This window comes from Schistocerca cancellata, chromosome 2 (assembly GCF_023864275.1).
Source record: "Schistocerca cancellata isolate TAMUIC-IGC-003103 chromosome 2, iqSchCanc2.1, whole genome shotgun sequence".
NCBI classification, from domain to species: domain Eukaryota; kingdom Metazoa; phylum Arthropoda; class Insecta; order Orthoptera; family Acrididae; genus Schistocerca; species Schistocerca cancellata.
Window position 1 is genome coordinate 860660947 of NC_064627.1, and position 16554 is coordinate 860677500.

The window sequence follows — 16554 nt, forward strand, 5'->3', positions numbered from 1 at the left end:
GCAGCATGCTTATAAATGTATTTATTCGTCTATGTCTTTGTTTATATCAGATATATACTATTCATGATGAAATTGGTCAAATATTTACTGGTTTTAGATAGCAGAGAGACAGTAGGCTACTGGCCCATTTTTGGTTTCTACTCCTTTGATATATGTGTATTTAATTTCTTTAGGTATTTATTAATGTCTGTTGTGGTCCAGCCATAGGAGTATTTATTTATTTCAAGTTATTTAAATGTAAATCCAGTACTTCGTATGCATATCAATATGTTTGTAAGTGTTTGGATACATAGTGGGAGCGTTCTAGCCAATCACAGCGCTCGTTACTACAGCAGGAGACTACCCAAAGTACCTGGTTCACTAGTAGAATTGAGTCTTTTCTGAAAGAAAGAGAAGAACGACATGAGACAATTCAAGAGAAATTTAAAAATACAATTCGTAGCCACTCCTTCCACTGTTATTATTATGTAGATCCAACAACTAAAGATTCTTGTCAACTGAATGAAAAGTACCTATGTTCTTGTAACACAGAGGTAGTTACTTTATAGTAATATGTATGTGGTTGTGTGAATAATGTGGAGAAGAAATAAAAACTTTGAGGTTCACCGATTGCTGGAAGAGGAATTGCACGGAATGGACAGTGTCTTGAAAGGAGGATATAAGATGAACATCAACAAAAGCAAAACGAGGATAATAGAATGGAGTCGAATTAAATCTGATGATGCTGAGGGAATTAGAGTAGGAAATGAGACACTTAAGGTAGTAAATGAGTTTTGCTATTTGGGGAGCAAAATAACTAATGATGGTCGAAGTAGATAGGATATAAAGTGTAGACTGGCAATGGCAGGGAAAGCATTTCTGAAGAAGAGAAATTTGTTAACATCGAGTATAGAATTAGGCGTCAGGAAGTCGTTTCTGAAAGTATTTGTATAGAATAAAACCATGTATGGAAGTGAAACATGGACAAAAAATAGTACAGACAAGAAGAGTACAAAATCTGTCGAAATCTGGTGCCACAGAAGAATGCTGCAGATTAGATTGGTAGATCACATAACTAATGAGGAGGTACTGAATAGAAGTGGGGACAAGAGAAATTTGTAGTACAACCTGACTAGAAGAAGGGGTCAGTTGGTAGGACACATTGTTAGGCATCAAGGGGTCACCAGTTTAGTACTGGTGGGAAGCGTGTGGGGTGGGGGTGGGGGATAAAATTGTAGAGGGAGACTCAAGAGATGAATGCAGTAAGCTGATGCAGAAGTGTGTGGGTTGCAGTACTTACTCGGAAATGAAGAGGCTTGTTCGGAATAGAGTAGCATGAAGATCTGCATCAAACCAGTCTCTGGACTGAAGAAAACAGCAACAACAGCAATACTGTTTAAGGTTAAGACTTTGGGCCTTCTGCCTTTGAATATTGGTTGCAGTTTATTTTTAACAAAGCCCTTCAGCCGTTTTGGAGTAAGGTTTCTTACTGGTCATAAAGCTTTGGCCTTCTGCCTATTGAAAGCTTATTGCAGTTATGTTGTTTTAAATCTATCAGCCTTCAGACACTTTTAAAAAACTTAATCGATTTGACTAGCCAAGTCTTACATCGCTTGACCTTAAATAATATTTAATGTTAAAGCCAAGAGCAGTTGTATTTAATTCATGGGGCTTCAGCAGTTTTAGAATTAAACACGTTTTCTGTCGATTGTCAAGCTTAGAAGTTTAGCTGTAATGTTTGGACAACTAAATAAAGTGTTATGTTTGGAGTGTAACTGACAGCCGCTCATTCTGGCCCCTTTCCACAATTCCTACTACTTGTCCTATCCTGCGGGTTTAGCACAAAATAATTAACTTTTTCGCAGTTTCTATTTCATGTCTAAAAATTCATCTATGGAGTAGAAGGAGCTCATATTCAGAATTTTTTAATTTTTTTTTAAATATTGGTTGGCTATCTGTCGGACTTCTAATGCTATTTGGCAAATGAGCAAAGACTTTTGTGACAGCATAAGTCACACCTTTCTGTGGTAAAGTCAGATTTAACCCAGAATAGTGGAGAGTGCTGCAGATATCCCGAGTTTCTGTGGTAAAGTCAGATTTAACCCAGAATAGTGGAGAGTGCTGCAGATATCCCGAGTTCCTTAAATAAATGCCTGCAAGTTGATCTTGGTTGGCCACCAGCTATTACTCTGATTACATGCTTTTATGCAATTCATACTGTTTCTCTTAATGAAGAATTACTCCAAAATATGACGCCATATGAGAGCTGTGAATGAAAATAGGCATAGTAGACTAATTTACCGATATGTTTATCACCAAAATTCGCAATGACTGTAATAGCATAAATAGGTGAACCTAACCATTGCAGCAGATCATCGATGTGTTTCTTCCAGTTTAATTTCTCATCAATGCACACACCCAGAAATATTGAATATACTGCCTTAGGCACAGATTTCTATTGATAATGTACATTTATTGATGGTGTTGTGCCATTTACTGTATAGATATGTATATACTGTGTCTTCTGAAAACTGTGTTTTGCAGAGAACCACTTTATAGTTTTCTGAAAGATATTATTTACAATTTCCTCAGCTGATTCTTGTTTGTTGGGTTGATAATTATACTTGTATCATCAGCAAAAAGAACTAGCTTTGATCTTCATGAAAATAGAGTGTCAAGTCATTAATATGTATTAAGAACAATAAGGGACCCAAGACTGAACCCTGTGAGGCACCATTCTTGATACATCCCCAGTTAGAGGACTCTGCTGATTTTTGCAGACTGCCTATACTGTTAATTTCAACCTTCTGGATTCTTCCAGTTAAATATGAATTAAACCATTTGTGCTCTGTCCCATTCATACCACAGTACCCAAGCTTATCTAGAAGAATTTCATTATTCACACCATCAGAAGGTTTGAGAGATCAGAAAACACCCAACTGGGTGATGTTCGGCTATTCCATGCATTTAATATTTGATCAATGAAAGCGTATATAGCATTTTCTATTGCAAAGCCTTTCTGAAAACCAAATTGACATTTTGTTGGTACTTAATTTTTACAAATATATGATGCTAGTCTTGAATACATAGCTTTTTCAAGAATTGTGGATAAAGCTGTCATAAGTGAGATTGGGTGGTAGTTGTTAGCATCAGACCTATCCCCTGTTTTATGTGATGGTTTGACAATAACGTATTTCAGTCTATCTGAAAAAATGGCCTGTTTCAGTGAGCTACTACATATGTGGCTGAGAAACCTACTTATTTGTTGGGAAAGCGCTTTTAGTACTCTGTTGGAAATGCAATCAATTCCAAGTGAGCTTTTACTTTTAAGTGAATTTATTATTTTCCTAATTTCAGTAGGAGAGGTGGGATGAATTTCAATTTTTGTGAAACTGCATAGGTATTGCCTCTTTCATAAACTGCCTTGCATTTGCTAATGAATAGCTGGATCCTATTTTCTCTACAATGCTTAAAAATGATTATTAAAAATTTTTTATACTTCTGATTTCCTGTTAACAAACTTTTCATAGAGTTTACTAGAAATACATTCTTCTTGCATTCTCGGTTGTCCTGTTTCTCTTTAACAATATTCCAAATTATTTTAAATTTTATTATCAGGTGTGCTAATTTTAGACATTATGCACATACTTCTGGACTTTTCTTAATACAATGCAGAAGTTTTTATAATGTTTCACTGTTTATGGATCTTTAGTCCTTCTAGCTATAAGATACATTTCCCTTTTCTGTTTACAAGATATTTTTTCCCCTTTAGTAAGCCATCGTTTTCCTAGGGAAACTGTTTTCAAATATACTCATAAAGTTATCAAGAAATTGGTTAAATTTTAAATTGGCATCAGGATCACAGTCTAACTGTTGCAAGTTTTCCCTAAAATTTTCAGCTGTTAAATCGTTAACTGACTGCATTTTGGATGAGTTTTTGCATTACTGTATGGAGCTATATCATATACAGTGACCAGCTGTGCATCATAATCACACAAACCATTTTTAACAGAAGAAGTTTGTATTTGATTAAATTTCTCTTGGTCTCTTAAACCATTATCTATTAATGTGCTGCTTTTCTGTAACACCTGAGTAGGAAAATCAACAACTGACATGAAATTGAAAGAACCAAGTAATACATCAATTCAAGTTTTCTCTCTCTCTTTCAGAAAATCTGCATTGAAATCCAAACAAACAATAATTTGCTTCCCACCATCTGACAGATAGCACAACAAAGAATCCAACCTTTTCAAAAATAGCTGAAAATTTCCCAGTGGGGACCTATACATGGCTTCAATTATAAAAGTACCATTATTTAGAGAATTAGAAAAATACCGTTATTTCGTATAAGCTGAGAAGCACCTGTTTCTACATCTAAATCTACATTTACACTCCGCAAGCCACCCAACAGTGTGTGGCAGAGGGCACTTTACATGCCACTGTCATTACCTCCCTTTCCTGTTCCAGTCGCATATGGTTAGTGGGAAGAACGACTGCCAGAAAGCCTCTGTGCTCGCTCGAACCTCTCTAATTTTATATTCGTGATGTCCTCGGGAGGTATAAGTAGGGGGAAGCAATATATTCGATACCTCATCCAGAAACGCACCCTCTCGAAACCTGGGCAGCAAGCTACAACGCGATGCAGAGTGCCACTCTTGCAGAGTCTGCCACTTGAGTTTGCTAAACATCTCCATAAGACTATCACAGTTACCAGATAACCCTGTGACGAAACACGCGGCTCTTCTTTGGATCTTGAGATGATGATGATGTTTGGTTTGTGGGGCGCTCAACTGCGTGGTTATCAGCGCCCGATTCTTTGGATCTTGTCTATCTCCTCTGTCAACCTGACCTGGTACAGATCCCACACTGATGAGCAATACTCAAGTATAGGTCAAACAAATGTTTTGTAAGCCACCTCCTTTGTTGATGGACCTCATGTTCTAAGGACTCTCAGAATGAATCTCAACCTGGCACCCACCTTACCAACAATTAATTTTATATGATCATTCCACTTCAAATCGTTCCATATGCATACTCCCAGATATTTTACAGAAGTAATTGCTACCAGTGTTTGTTCTGGTATCATATAATCATACAATAAAGGATCCTTCTTTCTATGTATTCACAATACAGTACATTTGTCTATGTTAAGCGTCAGTTGCCACTCCCTGCACCAAGTGCCTATCTGCTGCAGATCTTCCTGCATTTCGCTGCAATTTTCTAATGCTGCAACTTCTCTGTATACTACAGCATCATCCTCGAAAAGCCGCATGGAACTTCCGATACTATTTACTAGGTCATTTATATATATATTGTGAAAAGCAATGGTCCAAAAACACTCCCCTGTGGCACACCAGAGGTTACTTTAACGTCTGTAGACTTCTCTCCACTGAGAACAACAAGCTGTGTTCTGTTTGCTAAAAACTCTTCAATCCAGCCACACAGCTGCTCTGATTTTCTGTAGGCTCTTATTTTGTTTATCGGGCGACAGTGCAGAACTGTATCGAACACCTTCCGGAAGTCTAGGAAAATGGCATCTACCTGGGAGCCTGTATCTAATATTTTCTGGGTCTCATGAACAGATAAAGCGAGTTGGGTCTCACACGATCGCTGTTTCCGGAATCCATGTTGATTCCTACAGAGTAGATTCTGGGTTTCCAGAAATGACGTGATATGTGAGCAAAAAATATGTTCTAAAATTCTACAACAGATCGATGTCAGAGATATAGGCCTATAGTTTTGCGCATCTGCTCTACGACCCTTCTTGAAAACTGGAACTACCTGTGCTCTTTTCCAATCATTTGGAACCTTCCATTCCTCTAGATAGTTGTGGTACACGGCTGTTAGAAGGGGGGCAAGTTCTTTCGCGTACTCTGTGTAGAATTGTATTGGTATCCCGTCAGGTCCAGTGAACTTTCCTCTGTTGAGTGATTTCAGTTGCTTTTCTATTTCTTGGACACTTATTTCGATGTCAGCCAGTTCTTCGTTCGTGCGAGGATTTAGAGAAGGAACTGCAGTGCGGTCTTCCTCTGTGAAACAGCTTTGGATAAAGGTGTTCAGTATTTCAGCTTTACGTGTGTCATTCTCTGTTTCAATGCCATTATCATCCCAGAGTGTCTGGATATGCTGTTTCGATCCACTTACTGATTTAATGTAAGACCAGAACTTACTAGGATTTTCTGTCAAGTCGGTACATCGAATTTTACTTTCGATTTCACTGAACGCTTCACGCATAGACCTCCTTACGCTAACTTTGACATCATATATGTTGCTCTACACAATTTTTTTTAGTTTGCCAATTTTTCACACTATGACAGATTTTAACATACATGGCAATTCCTCCTCTCTCCATAGAGTCTCTAGTTACATGCACTGAAAGCTTATATCCACCTACATTTACCATTTCCATACCTGTGACTATGATGTTCAGACAGTCACACTACATGTATTCCACCCTCAGTTTCTAAATCATCTAAACAAACAAGAAGCTTGTTCTACCATACCATATCAGCGCACACTCCGCTGCAGAGTGAAAATCTCATTCTGGAAACAAGAAGTTTATTTACTTTGTTTTTTAATCCCCTTATATTCTGATGCAATATACTAAGATTAATTTTCACTTTGCTTGTATGACAATCTTTGACATACTAAAATTATTTTTCACTGTACTGTTATGAGAGTCTTGTAATATTTTAACATCTCTAGTACCTGCCTGTCTGAGCTTCTCATTAAGCTTAATTTCAATCAATGTTGGATGATTAGACACTGAGCTTCGCCTAAAAAAGAGGCACTCCTATGAGTTTCAGCACTCTTACCCCCCTTAAAGGTTTTCTATCATCGCAGCCAATTTACCATTCGCTTTACTATTTAGATGCAGGTCATGTCTTCTTAAGTCTCACCTACCAATACCATCAACAGAAATCAAACCTATGCCTGAGAAAGTAGCCGCATGCAGCATCTAATCGAGCCTCATATTGACCCTCCTGTCAGAGTCGATCATACTGCACCAGAATTTGGACTTCATTTAAAAAAAAAAGTACCTAGTAAATAAATATTATTAATATGGAGAAGAATTTATGACTGATTGTCACAAATAGCTATGCCTGAAGTTTAATTTTACTCTACTTCATGCTAAAGGAGTACTTTAAGCAAATATTTACTCTTAATTTAACTTTATTTTCAACATGATTATATTAAATCATATTGAGGTACTTAGAATTACAAAACAGCTGTAAATTGTTCTCTATACTTACAATTAAAAAGCAGTTTTAACTTGAAGAGCCACCTGTGTCCAAACATTTGATTATATATATCACGTTATGTGACAATAAAATTTCTATTCTATTGTATCCCGCGTAAGCATCTTAATCTCCTCGTGTCTCCTCCTACTGCAACCTACATCATTTTGAATCAGCTTACTGTATTCATCTCTTCATTAGGATGAATTATGCAAAGAAAAGGTAAATTCCAGTAGCAAATGTAAAACAGAACAAAAAAAAAGAGAGCAAGCGAAATGAGAAAAATCAAGCGATATTGTAGTTGGCAAGTGCAGCTACTTTCAGAATGGTAGAACACGTGCAGCCAGATGTTCGTGATGACGGGTTGGCATCGAGCAGTGATGTTAATTTCCGCTCCGAAACGCCAGCGCAGCCAGGCGTTTTACTGGCGCTATTGACTTCCTAGGATTGTCAACTTTGACATTCTCTTTCAACGTTTCATCTTTGATGTAACATCTTTGAAGTGTATTTTCCTAGTGTTTGATGCTGATTTGTTCGTGCGGTTACGCAGCGGGTTTGGTGTATGTCGAGAAGAAGGTAGTAGTGTCGCGATACAATGGGTTCTAGATATGATAGAGCCATCACAGTTTTTTCTCCTGATGGACATTTGTTGCAAGTTGAATACGCGCAAGAGGCAGTTAGGAAAGGCTCTACAGCTGTAAGTGTATTATTTTGTAAATAATCCTACTGTGTAGCCCGGAGTGTAGCAGAGTTGTTTGACATCTATGTAACGATTTACTGATAGTGATTCGGCCAACAAGACTTCACACAACCTTAATCAAAGAACCTTCCATTTGTCTCGGATGTCACACACTGCAATAGCGTTACATGTATCTCCACTACTCTCTCACTCTCTCTCTCTCTCTCTCTCTCTCTCTCTCTCTCTCTCTCTCTTTCTCTAGACATACACACCTACCTCTAAAAATATGCGTACTTATTTCTTATAAACATGTTATCTGTTTATAGGTTGGTGTACGTGGAAAGGATGTTGTTGTTTTGGGAGTAGAAAAAAAGTCTGTTGCGAAGTTGCAGGAGGAACGAACTGTAAGGAAAATTTGCCTTCTTGATGACCATGTTGTTATGGCATTTGCAGGTATGTGTACAACCCGTAAACATTCATTTCGCGTGTGTAATTATTTTACGTGTCATATGGAAAAGAAAGAATATAAAACTGTACATACTGTTTTTGGTGCGTAAATTAATTCCAGCCAGTATGTTCTTGGAAGTGACAGGGTGTGGCATAATTCAGGTTAAATAATACCTCCACTTGATGTTTCCACAAGAATGACCTGCCAGTTCACTACTTCATTGTGCAGTGCAGTGCAGTGGCAGTAAGCCAAAAATAAATTAATAATTTTATTAAGCATAATGGGTTTTTGTAGTTTTTATTTAATCATTCTTATAGCTTAGTGTAGTGTAAAAATACAGGTATATAACATTAGAATTTGTATACAAAAAGAATACAGATGAACAGAACTATGTATATAAGTATCAAAGTTCCTAATCCATATAAGAAGTGTATCAACTTTCATGAGATCATTCCAAATCCCCCACTATGAATGCAAGGGGCATTCATCTGTAATGTGTTTGTATGACTCAGAACCTTACAATCCCAAATCGGAGACTCCCATTTGTAAAGTGAGTCTGCGCATTGTCCATACCCTGTGCGAACTCTGTTCAATTTCACCTAAGTACTTAGGGTACTTCTTATGGCAAAGAGTGTTTGTTTCACTCTGAGCTCTGTGTTTTGTTATTCAGATGGAATGATACTTCAGTTTTACTTGTACTGCATTTAAAGTTGCCTCTTTTTAAAATGGCTCATAATGGTTAGGTCACCTGTAAGAATAGTCTCAGCTTGTGTGAGATATTTGGTTTTACAAACCAGAGCAATATCATCCTTGTAGCAGAATTTTGTTGACCTGGTATTGGGGAGATTAGAGATATATATAGGATGAGTAATAGGGTGGCTAGCTCTGCTAGACCATTACTTAATTTCCTTTCCTTGCCCACATTTTCTCCCAAGTAAATGTGGAAATACCTGTCGTTTATCATGATGTTGATGAGAGTTAGTGTTTCACAATCACATTGTTTCTTGTAATTTGCATATCATCTCTTCTCTCCAGACTGTCATATCCTGCTGTTAGGTCCAAGAGCTGACAATTTCTTCATGTCTTCTTGGAAACCAGCCTCTGTGAAAGTTGTTAGGGCCATTACCTGGCCGCAGAAAATACGCTGTAGCCTGAAACCTGCTTGCTCAGCTGGGATATGTTCCAGAACGAAGCTATTAATTCTACTATAAATGAGCCTCTCCAAGAGTTTATAAGTACGGCTCGGCTCAGGAGGGAAATTGGTCTGAAACTTTGAAGGTAGTCAGCTGGTTTATCTGCATTCAAAATTGATATTATTTTTGTCCTCATTAGCTCGTTGGGCAGTGATCCATTATCTAGGATGTTGGAGAACAGGCGGACCAGCCATTTTTTCCACCATTACCAGTGTTTATCAGAAATTCTGTGTATATTATCCAGACCATGTGCTTTACCATGTTTAGTTTGTTTCAAGGCCTCGTCCAATTCAGTCAGTGTTAATAGAGAAGAGAAATTAGATTCGTTTGGGCACTGAGCTTTTAGAGAGGTATGTTTTCATTTTATTTTGGAAGTATGTTGTTTGTCATGGGACGACCTAGCTGTTTCAACGGAAATACAGAAGTGTCCGATCTTACCCGTCGGCTTTGACCCATGACGTCACCAATATGGCGGAAACGACCATAAACGACAATTCCAATATGGCGGATATAAAAACATCGCATACGTATCATAAACACTGAAATACACAGTTTTCACAAAAAGCCTAATGACTCTAACGGGACAAGCGTGGGAAATTGGGGGTTTTTGGGTGGGGAGAAACTAAATATACACAAATGTAGCCACCGACCGTCATACAAAACCACACAACACGACGAAAAAAATCAACATCACGAAACTAACCAAATACCAAAAAACACATTCTTCTCCGGAATCAGACACTTCCCTTGACCTACATACATCTACAGTAACTCCCGATCCCATAAATTAGGATCGAACACTTCCGTTGACCTATATAGCACAACAGAACCTACCGATCACATCCCCCAATACAAAACTCGAAAAACAGTTCCCTTAAACCTACATACATCTACAACAGCTCCCAATCCCACAAATTAGGATCGAACACTTCCCTTGACCTATATAGCTCAACAGAACCTACCGATCACATCCCCCAATACAAAACTCGAATAACAGTTCCCTTAAACCTACATACATCTACAACAGCTCCCAATCCCATAAATTAGAATCGAACACTTCCCTTGACCTATATAGCTCAACACTTCACAACTTCGGCGATTAATCCGAATAGCTGTAAAAACTTGATGAGGTCTAACGGCGTCTCGCCCAGCAACGCCCTCAACCGAACACTATTCATGCGGTCTTTCATATCCATTCCTGAACAAAAAACCACAACCGAATACACTCAATAACAAACTCACCCGACGTACAGCAATTATCCTTACATCAACCATCACACAAAAACCGTTAACTCACTAATACAAATTCCGCTTCAACACCACGAACACAGCACTCACCACTGAGCAACAACAAACTGACCCCAGCACACCAAACACACTAAAACCATGAACACACCACCAGAGGGCACGACAAACACTCACACGACATATACAAACACGCCACAATCACAAACCAAACTCCGCGCCGTAATGACGTCACACACCACAACACGCTTACGTCACGGGTCAAAGCCGACGAGTAAGATCGGAGGTTTCTGTTGACCCGTTTCAACTATATGGATATCGATTTGGCTACCTGAAATTCAAGGCTTCTGACTGGGTTTATTGGATGGTCGACCAATCTCTCAAAGAAGGCTCCTTGCATTTCTACCTGAATGTTAGATGTTTAATTTTCTACCATCTCATAACATTGTACACTGCTAGCAGCGTCAAAACTTTGAAGGAGGTCATCTGCAATATCACTGTCACCAGTTCTGCCGCTGTCACCAGTTTAGCTATTTTCTTCATAAAGTTCTTCGCAGTGTTCATTCCATCCTGTTATATGTTCCTTTCTGTCTCCATGAGGGATAAACTTCTTAGCAGCAGCAAGAACAGCCCCAACAAATCAAGTATAGTTTTTAGGTTTTGGTGGAATAAAACAAATGTATTTATCTAGGTGGTCGACAAAACTCCACCTCTCAGCCCTGCAGAAATTCCATCTGGGTCATGGTATGGATCCCGCTGTTGGAACAGAGCCCAATATCAAGGATTACGGGCCTCTGTGGGATCTGGGCAGCAATCGGCAGAACATTCAGGGCCAGAGCACATTTGATGGCTTCTAAATATTATTTATAACGGTCACTTCCATTCCTGTTGAGACATAATGTATCTCATTTTCTAGGGTTTAAACTAGCTCATGTCCGCAGCTCGTGGTCGTGCAGTAGCATTCTCGCTTCCCACGCCCGGGTTTGATTCCCAGTGGGGCCAGGGATTTTCTCTGCCTCGTGATGACTGGGTGTTGTGCGATGTCCTTAGGTTAGTTAGGTTTAAGTAGTTCTAAGTTCTAGGGGACTGATGACCATAGATGCTAAGTCACATAGTGCTCAGAGCCAGCCAAACTAGCTCATGTCCGTAGTAGAATGCTACACATGCAACCCAGGTAATGCTAAATGATCTAGAACAAATCAGCAGTCGGACCAAGTATTAGATTTCCTGGCTACAAAATTACAGACAAATCAATTTTTTTTTGATACAGTAGCACACCAAAAGGCTGATACAGTTCATTACTTTGTGACTTTGATGTGTCAGGATCGCTTGTTTCTTCTAATGAAAAACTTATTTTAATTTTATTTTAATTGTAGGCTACTGGATATGGTAATCTTCCCCGAAGTCAGTGAAAACGCCAGGGTCAGCAATGGTTGCATGTAGGTATTTGGACATTTATGTTGAGGGTCTATAGTTAATTTCAGGCTGGCTGTGACAAGTTCTATTAATTTAGCACTTGTGATTACATATTTACAATGCTTGCATAGAACAATCCATTGTTTACTGACCAGCAGCTTTCCAGTATTCATCCCAAGGTTGTAATCAGTTCCTCCACATATTTTGCACAGTTTCTTTCAGGTTATCACCAGAATTTCTCTCAGTACATAAACATTCCCCTTCCTCAAAATTGTTGTCATGGAGCATTACTTTTCTCTGACACCAAACCACATGATTTTGCTGAACCTTTTCACTAACCACGTTCTGTTCAAAATTATTATTCCTTTGAAGCCAAATCTATGAAACTGCATGACACCTTTCTGTGACAGTGTGTTTGTGCTTTCAAGAGAAATCCCTCATATCCACTTAACACGATAAATCCTTTCTCAGATCCATATTCATTGATGGCATTTACATGATCTGAACCCATGGTGTGGACAGTGTTGCTGTTTCCTGCAAAACCCTGTCAGTTTGCTGTCAGCAGTACTCCCTTTTTTACATTTCTCTTATCCACCATACATGAAACTGCATGCTTATTCCTCATCCCTTCACATGACTGAAGCATGCCCGTAAAAGCATCAGTTTGTTTTTCCCCAGAGGGCTCATGGTTCTTTCATGAGTTTGTGCGTGGCGCACATGGGCCCCAAGCTATTGCAGCCCAGATTTCCTTTTCAGGCTGCATTGCCTTTACTGTGCCCCTCCCTCCCCATCCTCGCTTCTTTCCAGCTGCCCCCTCCTTCCCGTCTCTGTGTTCTGATTTATGTCAACCTGGATATTGGATATCCACCTGGTTCCCTGTATTGGCAATGGCCACTGTGCCAGAGGGCCCTTGCTGTGGCTGGTTGGCACCCGTGGGGAGAGCCGCTGATCAGAGTGGGTGGTATCAGGGCAGACTCTATGCAAATGAAACGCATATGGGTCCAGAATTCCGGCTGTTCTTCTACGGCCATCTCTTTGAATGGTAATGATACTTTTAAGCCCGTATTACACGATGCGCGAAAGCGTACGCCTATGCACCAGCGCCCCTAGCGTGCATACCTGTAACCACATACTGGATCACGTCCAACCTATTACACCGTCCACGCGGGATATACCTAGTGCGCATGCACAGCAGCAGACGACGATATTCGCGAGCAGCAGACGATACGCGCGCGGAAAGAAAACATAAGTGTGTGCTGTCTTGTAAAGTCGTCCGTTCTACCGCGAGCAACTCAGGAACGAGTGTATGATACACTGGATACTTTCAAATTATTTCTGTGAGCTCAAGGTTCGTATTTAATAAGAAATTGTTTTCTCTTGCGTAGGTTACAACTGTTCTGAATTACAGACTCACTATATTTATGTTAAGACACTTGATCATCGTGTAACATAATATGCATATTACTCAGAAATAAACGATGCCGACTTACCTTATTATGATATAGCGGGTCCTGCGGGTTGTACATACACTTTTCTTCGCTGTACGCCTGAATGAGGATGCTTAAAGCCTGTTTGTTCCATTCCATTTCTAGAATATGAAGCAATAAATAGAACAACAAGCGTTCACATACAGCCAGTATAAAAGAAAGTCAACTGGCAAAAAAATACTATTTTTAACTGCATTTATGAAAACCTACTTACTGAAAAAAAATGTGGAAAAATCCCAACACGAAAAACTGTTATTTGCCTCTACACATCCAACCATAAACAAACAACAAGCAGAAAGCACTGCGGTACCCGCTTCTGCGCATGCGCAAGTTTCGCAGCCTAGTGCACATGCGCGGGTTGACGGGAATTTAGAACTGCTCTCTATTCCGGCGCGCGGATAATGTGTCTGCTAATTTTCGTAGTTTCACCAGTTCTACCGCCAGATGGCTGTCGCGACAGACCAGTACCGTTCGCGGCGGACCGTCGTGTAATACCGGCTTTAGTGCTGCTTCTTCTGCCCCTTCGGCCTTCCCTTTCATGGCTACCCTCTGGGAAGAGGGTCCGGCTAATTGGCTAGGGGCAAAATCTTTCCCCCACTATCTGGTTTGCACCAGGACTGATGGGGATACTTTCACCAATACCAAACCTTTATTTTTTGTGGAACACATTGAAGACAAGTTTGGCGAAGTGGGCCATCTCAGCAAGATGCGGTCAGGTTCGTTGTTGATCAAAAGTGCTTCAGCTGCCCATTCTGTGGCCCTTCGTGCCTGTGACCGTCTTGGTACAATTCCTGTGTCCATTAGCCCCCACCAGTCTTTGAATATGGTTCAAGGTGTAATTTTTCACAGGGACCTCATCCTTCAAACTGATGGGGAACTTGGGGACAATCTAGGACCGCAGGGTGTTCACTTTGTCCGGCGTGTTCAGAAGGGCCTGAAGGACAATCACATTGATACTGGTGCCTTTATCCTGGCCTTTGAAGGGGATAACCTCCCTGAGAAGGTCAAGATTATGGTTTATTGATGTGATGTGAAGCCGTACATCCCACCACCAATGAGATGTTTTAAGTGCTTGTGTTTTGGACATGTCTTCCCACTATTCGCAGACCCCTCTTTGTGGTGGCTGAGGATGTCCACTCCATGAGGGGGGGTTCCTGTGTTCCCCCTCCTGTGTGTGTTAATTTTCATGGCAGTCATTCTCCACGTTCACCGGATTGCCTGGCTTATAAGAAGGAAAAGAAGATACAGGAGTATAAGTTCTTTGATCATCTAACCTACACTGAGGCTCATGAGAAGAATGCACATCTTCATCCTGTGCCAATGACATCTAGTTATGCTTTAGTTACATATTCACCCCTTCTTCCCCCTTCCTTACCCCACTCCCAAACCCCTCTCCTCCCCCCTCCTCTGCAGTTTCCACACCCTTCCCACTGGGCACCGCTCCCCCTCCCCAGCCAGAGAAGTGTCCCACTTCTGCCGGTCAAGGTCACCCCTCCCAGGACCCCCATTCCCGGCCAAAGGACTGACAACCATGAGAACCATGGTCTGTAGGCCCCCAGGTTGCCTGCTCTTTCTTTTCCAGATCTTGCTGCAGCTGGCACCTTTTTGCAGCACAGCCCTCCTCTATTTCAAACAGAAAAGAAGAAGAAACATAAGTCCTGGGACAAGGAGCCTCATCCCCACCTTCGCACTCTGACCTGCTGTCATGGATGTCACCCCCTCCTTGTCAGTGACCCGGCGGCATGACTGACTTTAACCTGTTCACCCCCCATTCGAATCATCATTCTACGGTTATCCAATAGGACTCTAATGGATATTACCGTCACCTTCCAGAGTTGAAATCCCTTATTTCGTTTCACTCTACAGCTTGTGGTGGTTCTACAGGAATCTCATTTTACTGATGATCACTCGCCGACCCTCTGTAGTTTGCGTGCTTTCTGTCAAAATTGGGTCGGCACCTTGCGGGCCTCTGGTTGCGTTTGTACGTTGGTCCGTCCAGATGTTCCTAGCACGTGGATTTCCCTTCAAACTACATTGGAAGCAGTTGCTGTTAAAGTCCGCCTGGACTCTGGGGTCACAATTTGCTATCTTTATCTCCCTCCTGACAGGGCTCTTACATCTGCTGCCTTAACTGCCCTTCTTCAGCAACTTCCTCCTCCCTTCCTCCTTGGGGATTTTAATGCTCATCATCCCTTGTGGGGTAGTGCATTTCCATCTAGTCGGGGTCTTCTCATAAACCAGTTTCTTGCAGACCACGACTTGTGCCTTCTTAATGATGGCTCCCCTACCCATTTCAGTGCCCTTCATGGTACCTTTATTGCCATTGATCTTTCTCTTTCTTCTCCCTCCCTCCTCGCTTCATTACACTGGTCACCACACAACGACCTTTACGATAGTGACCACTTCCCGTTCCTTCTCTCGCTCCCTTCCCGCTCCCCGATGGACAGGTTACCTCCTTGGTCTTTCCAACATGCTGATTGGCCTCTATATACTGCACAGGTCAGTTTTTCTCCCTCTTTGTTGGGTTTTATTGATGATGTCCTACGTGACATGTCTGATGCAATTGTTCGTGCTGCTAGCCTTGTTGTCCCATGCTCATCTGCACCATTTTGCCACCGGCAAGTCCCGTGGTGGATTACTGCCATTGCTATCCTTGATCACCATTGAGCTTTGCAACACTTTAAGTGGCACCCATCCACTGCCAATCTTATTACCTTCAATCGCCTTCATGCCAAAGCCCGTTACTTAATCAAATGGAGCAAATGAGTGTGTTGGGAATGCTCTGTTTCTTCCCTTGGTTCTACTGTCCTTATGTCACAGTATGGGCTATACTTCGCTCTCTCCAAGGTTGCCATAGGCAGTCAACCTT

General features: G+C 40.8%; 1 protein-coding gene across 1 annotated transcript in view; it reads left to right on the forward strand.

The window, feature by feature from the left end:
* The first annotated feature begins 7721 nt into the window (after nucleotides 1–7721).
* The window catches only part of LOC126162806 (proteasome subunit alpha type-7-1), a 37593-nt gene continuing 28760 nt past the window's right edge, over nucleotides 7722–16554 (forward strand). Inside the window, exons 1-2 of the mRNA XM_049919546.1 lie at nucleotides 7722–7914; nucleotides 8223–8349. Of these exons, the coding sequence (XP_049775503.1) occupies nucleotides 7813–7914; nucleotides 8223–8349 (229 nt within the window). The 5' untranslated portion in view covers nucleotides 7722–7812. The remainder of the gene's footprint in view (nucleotides 7915–8222; nucleotides 8350–16554) is intronic.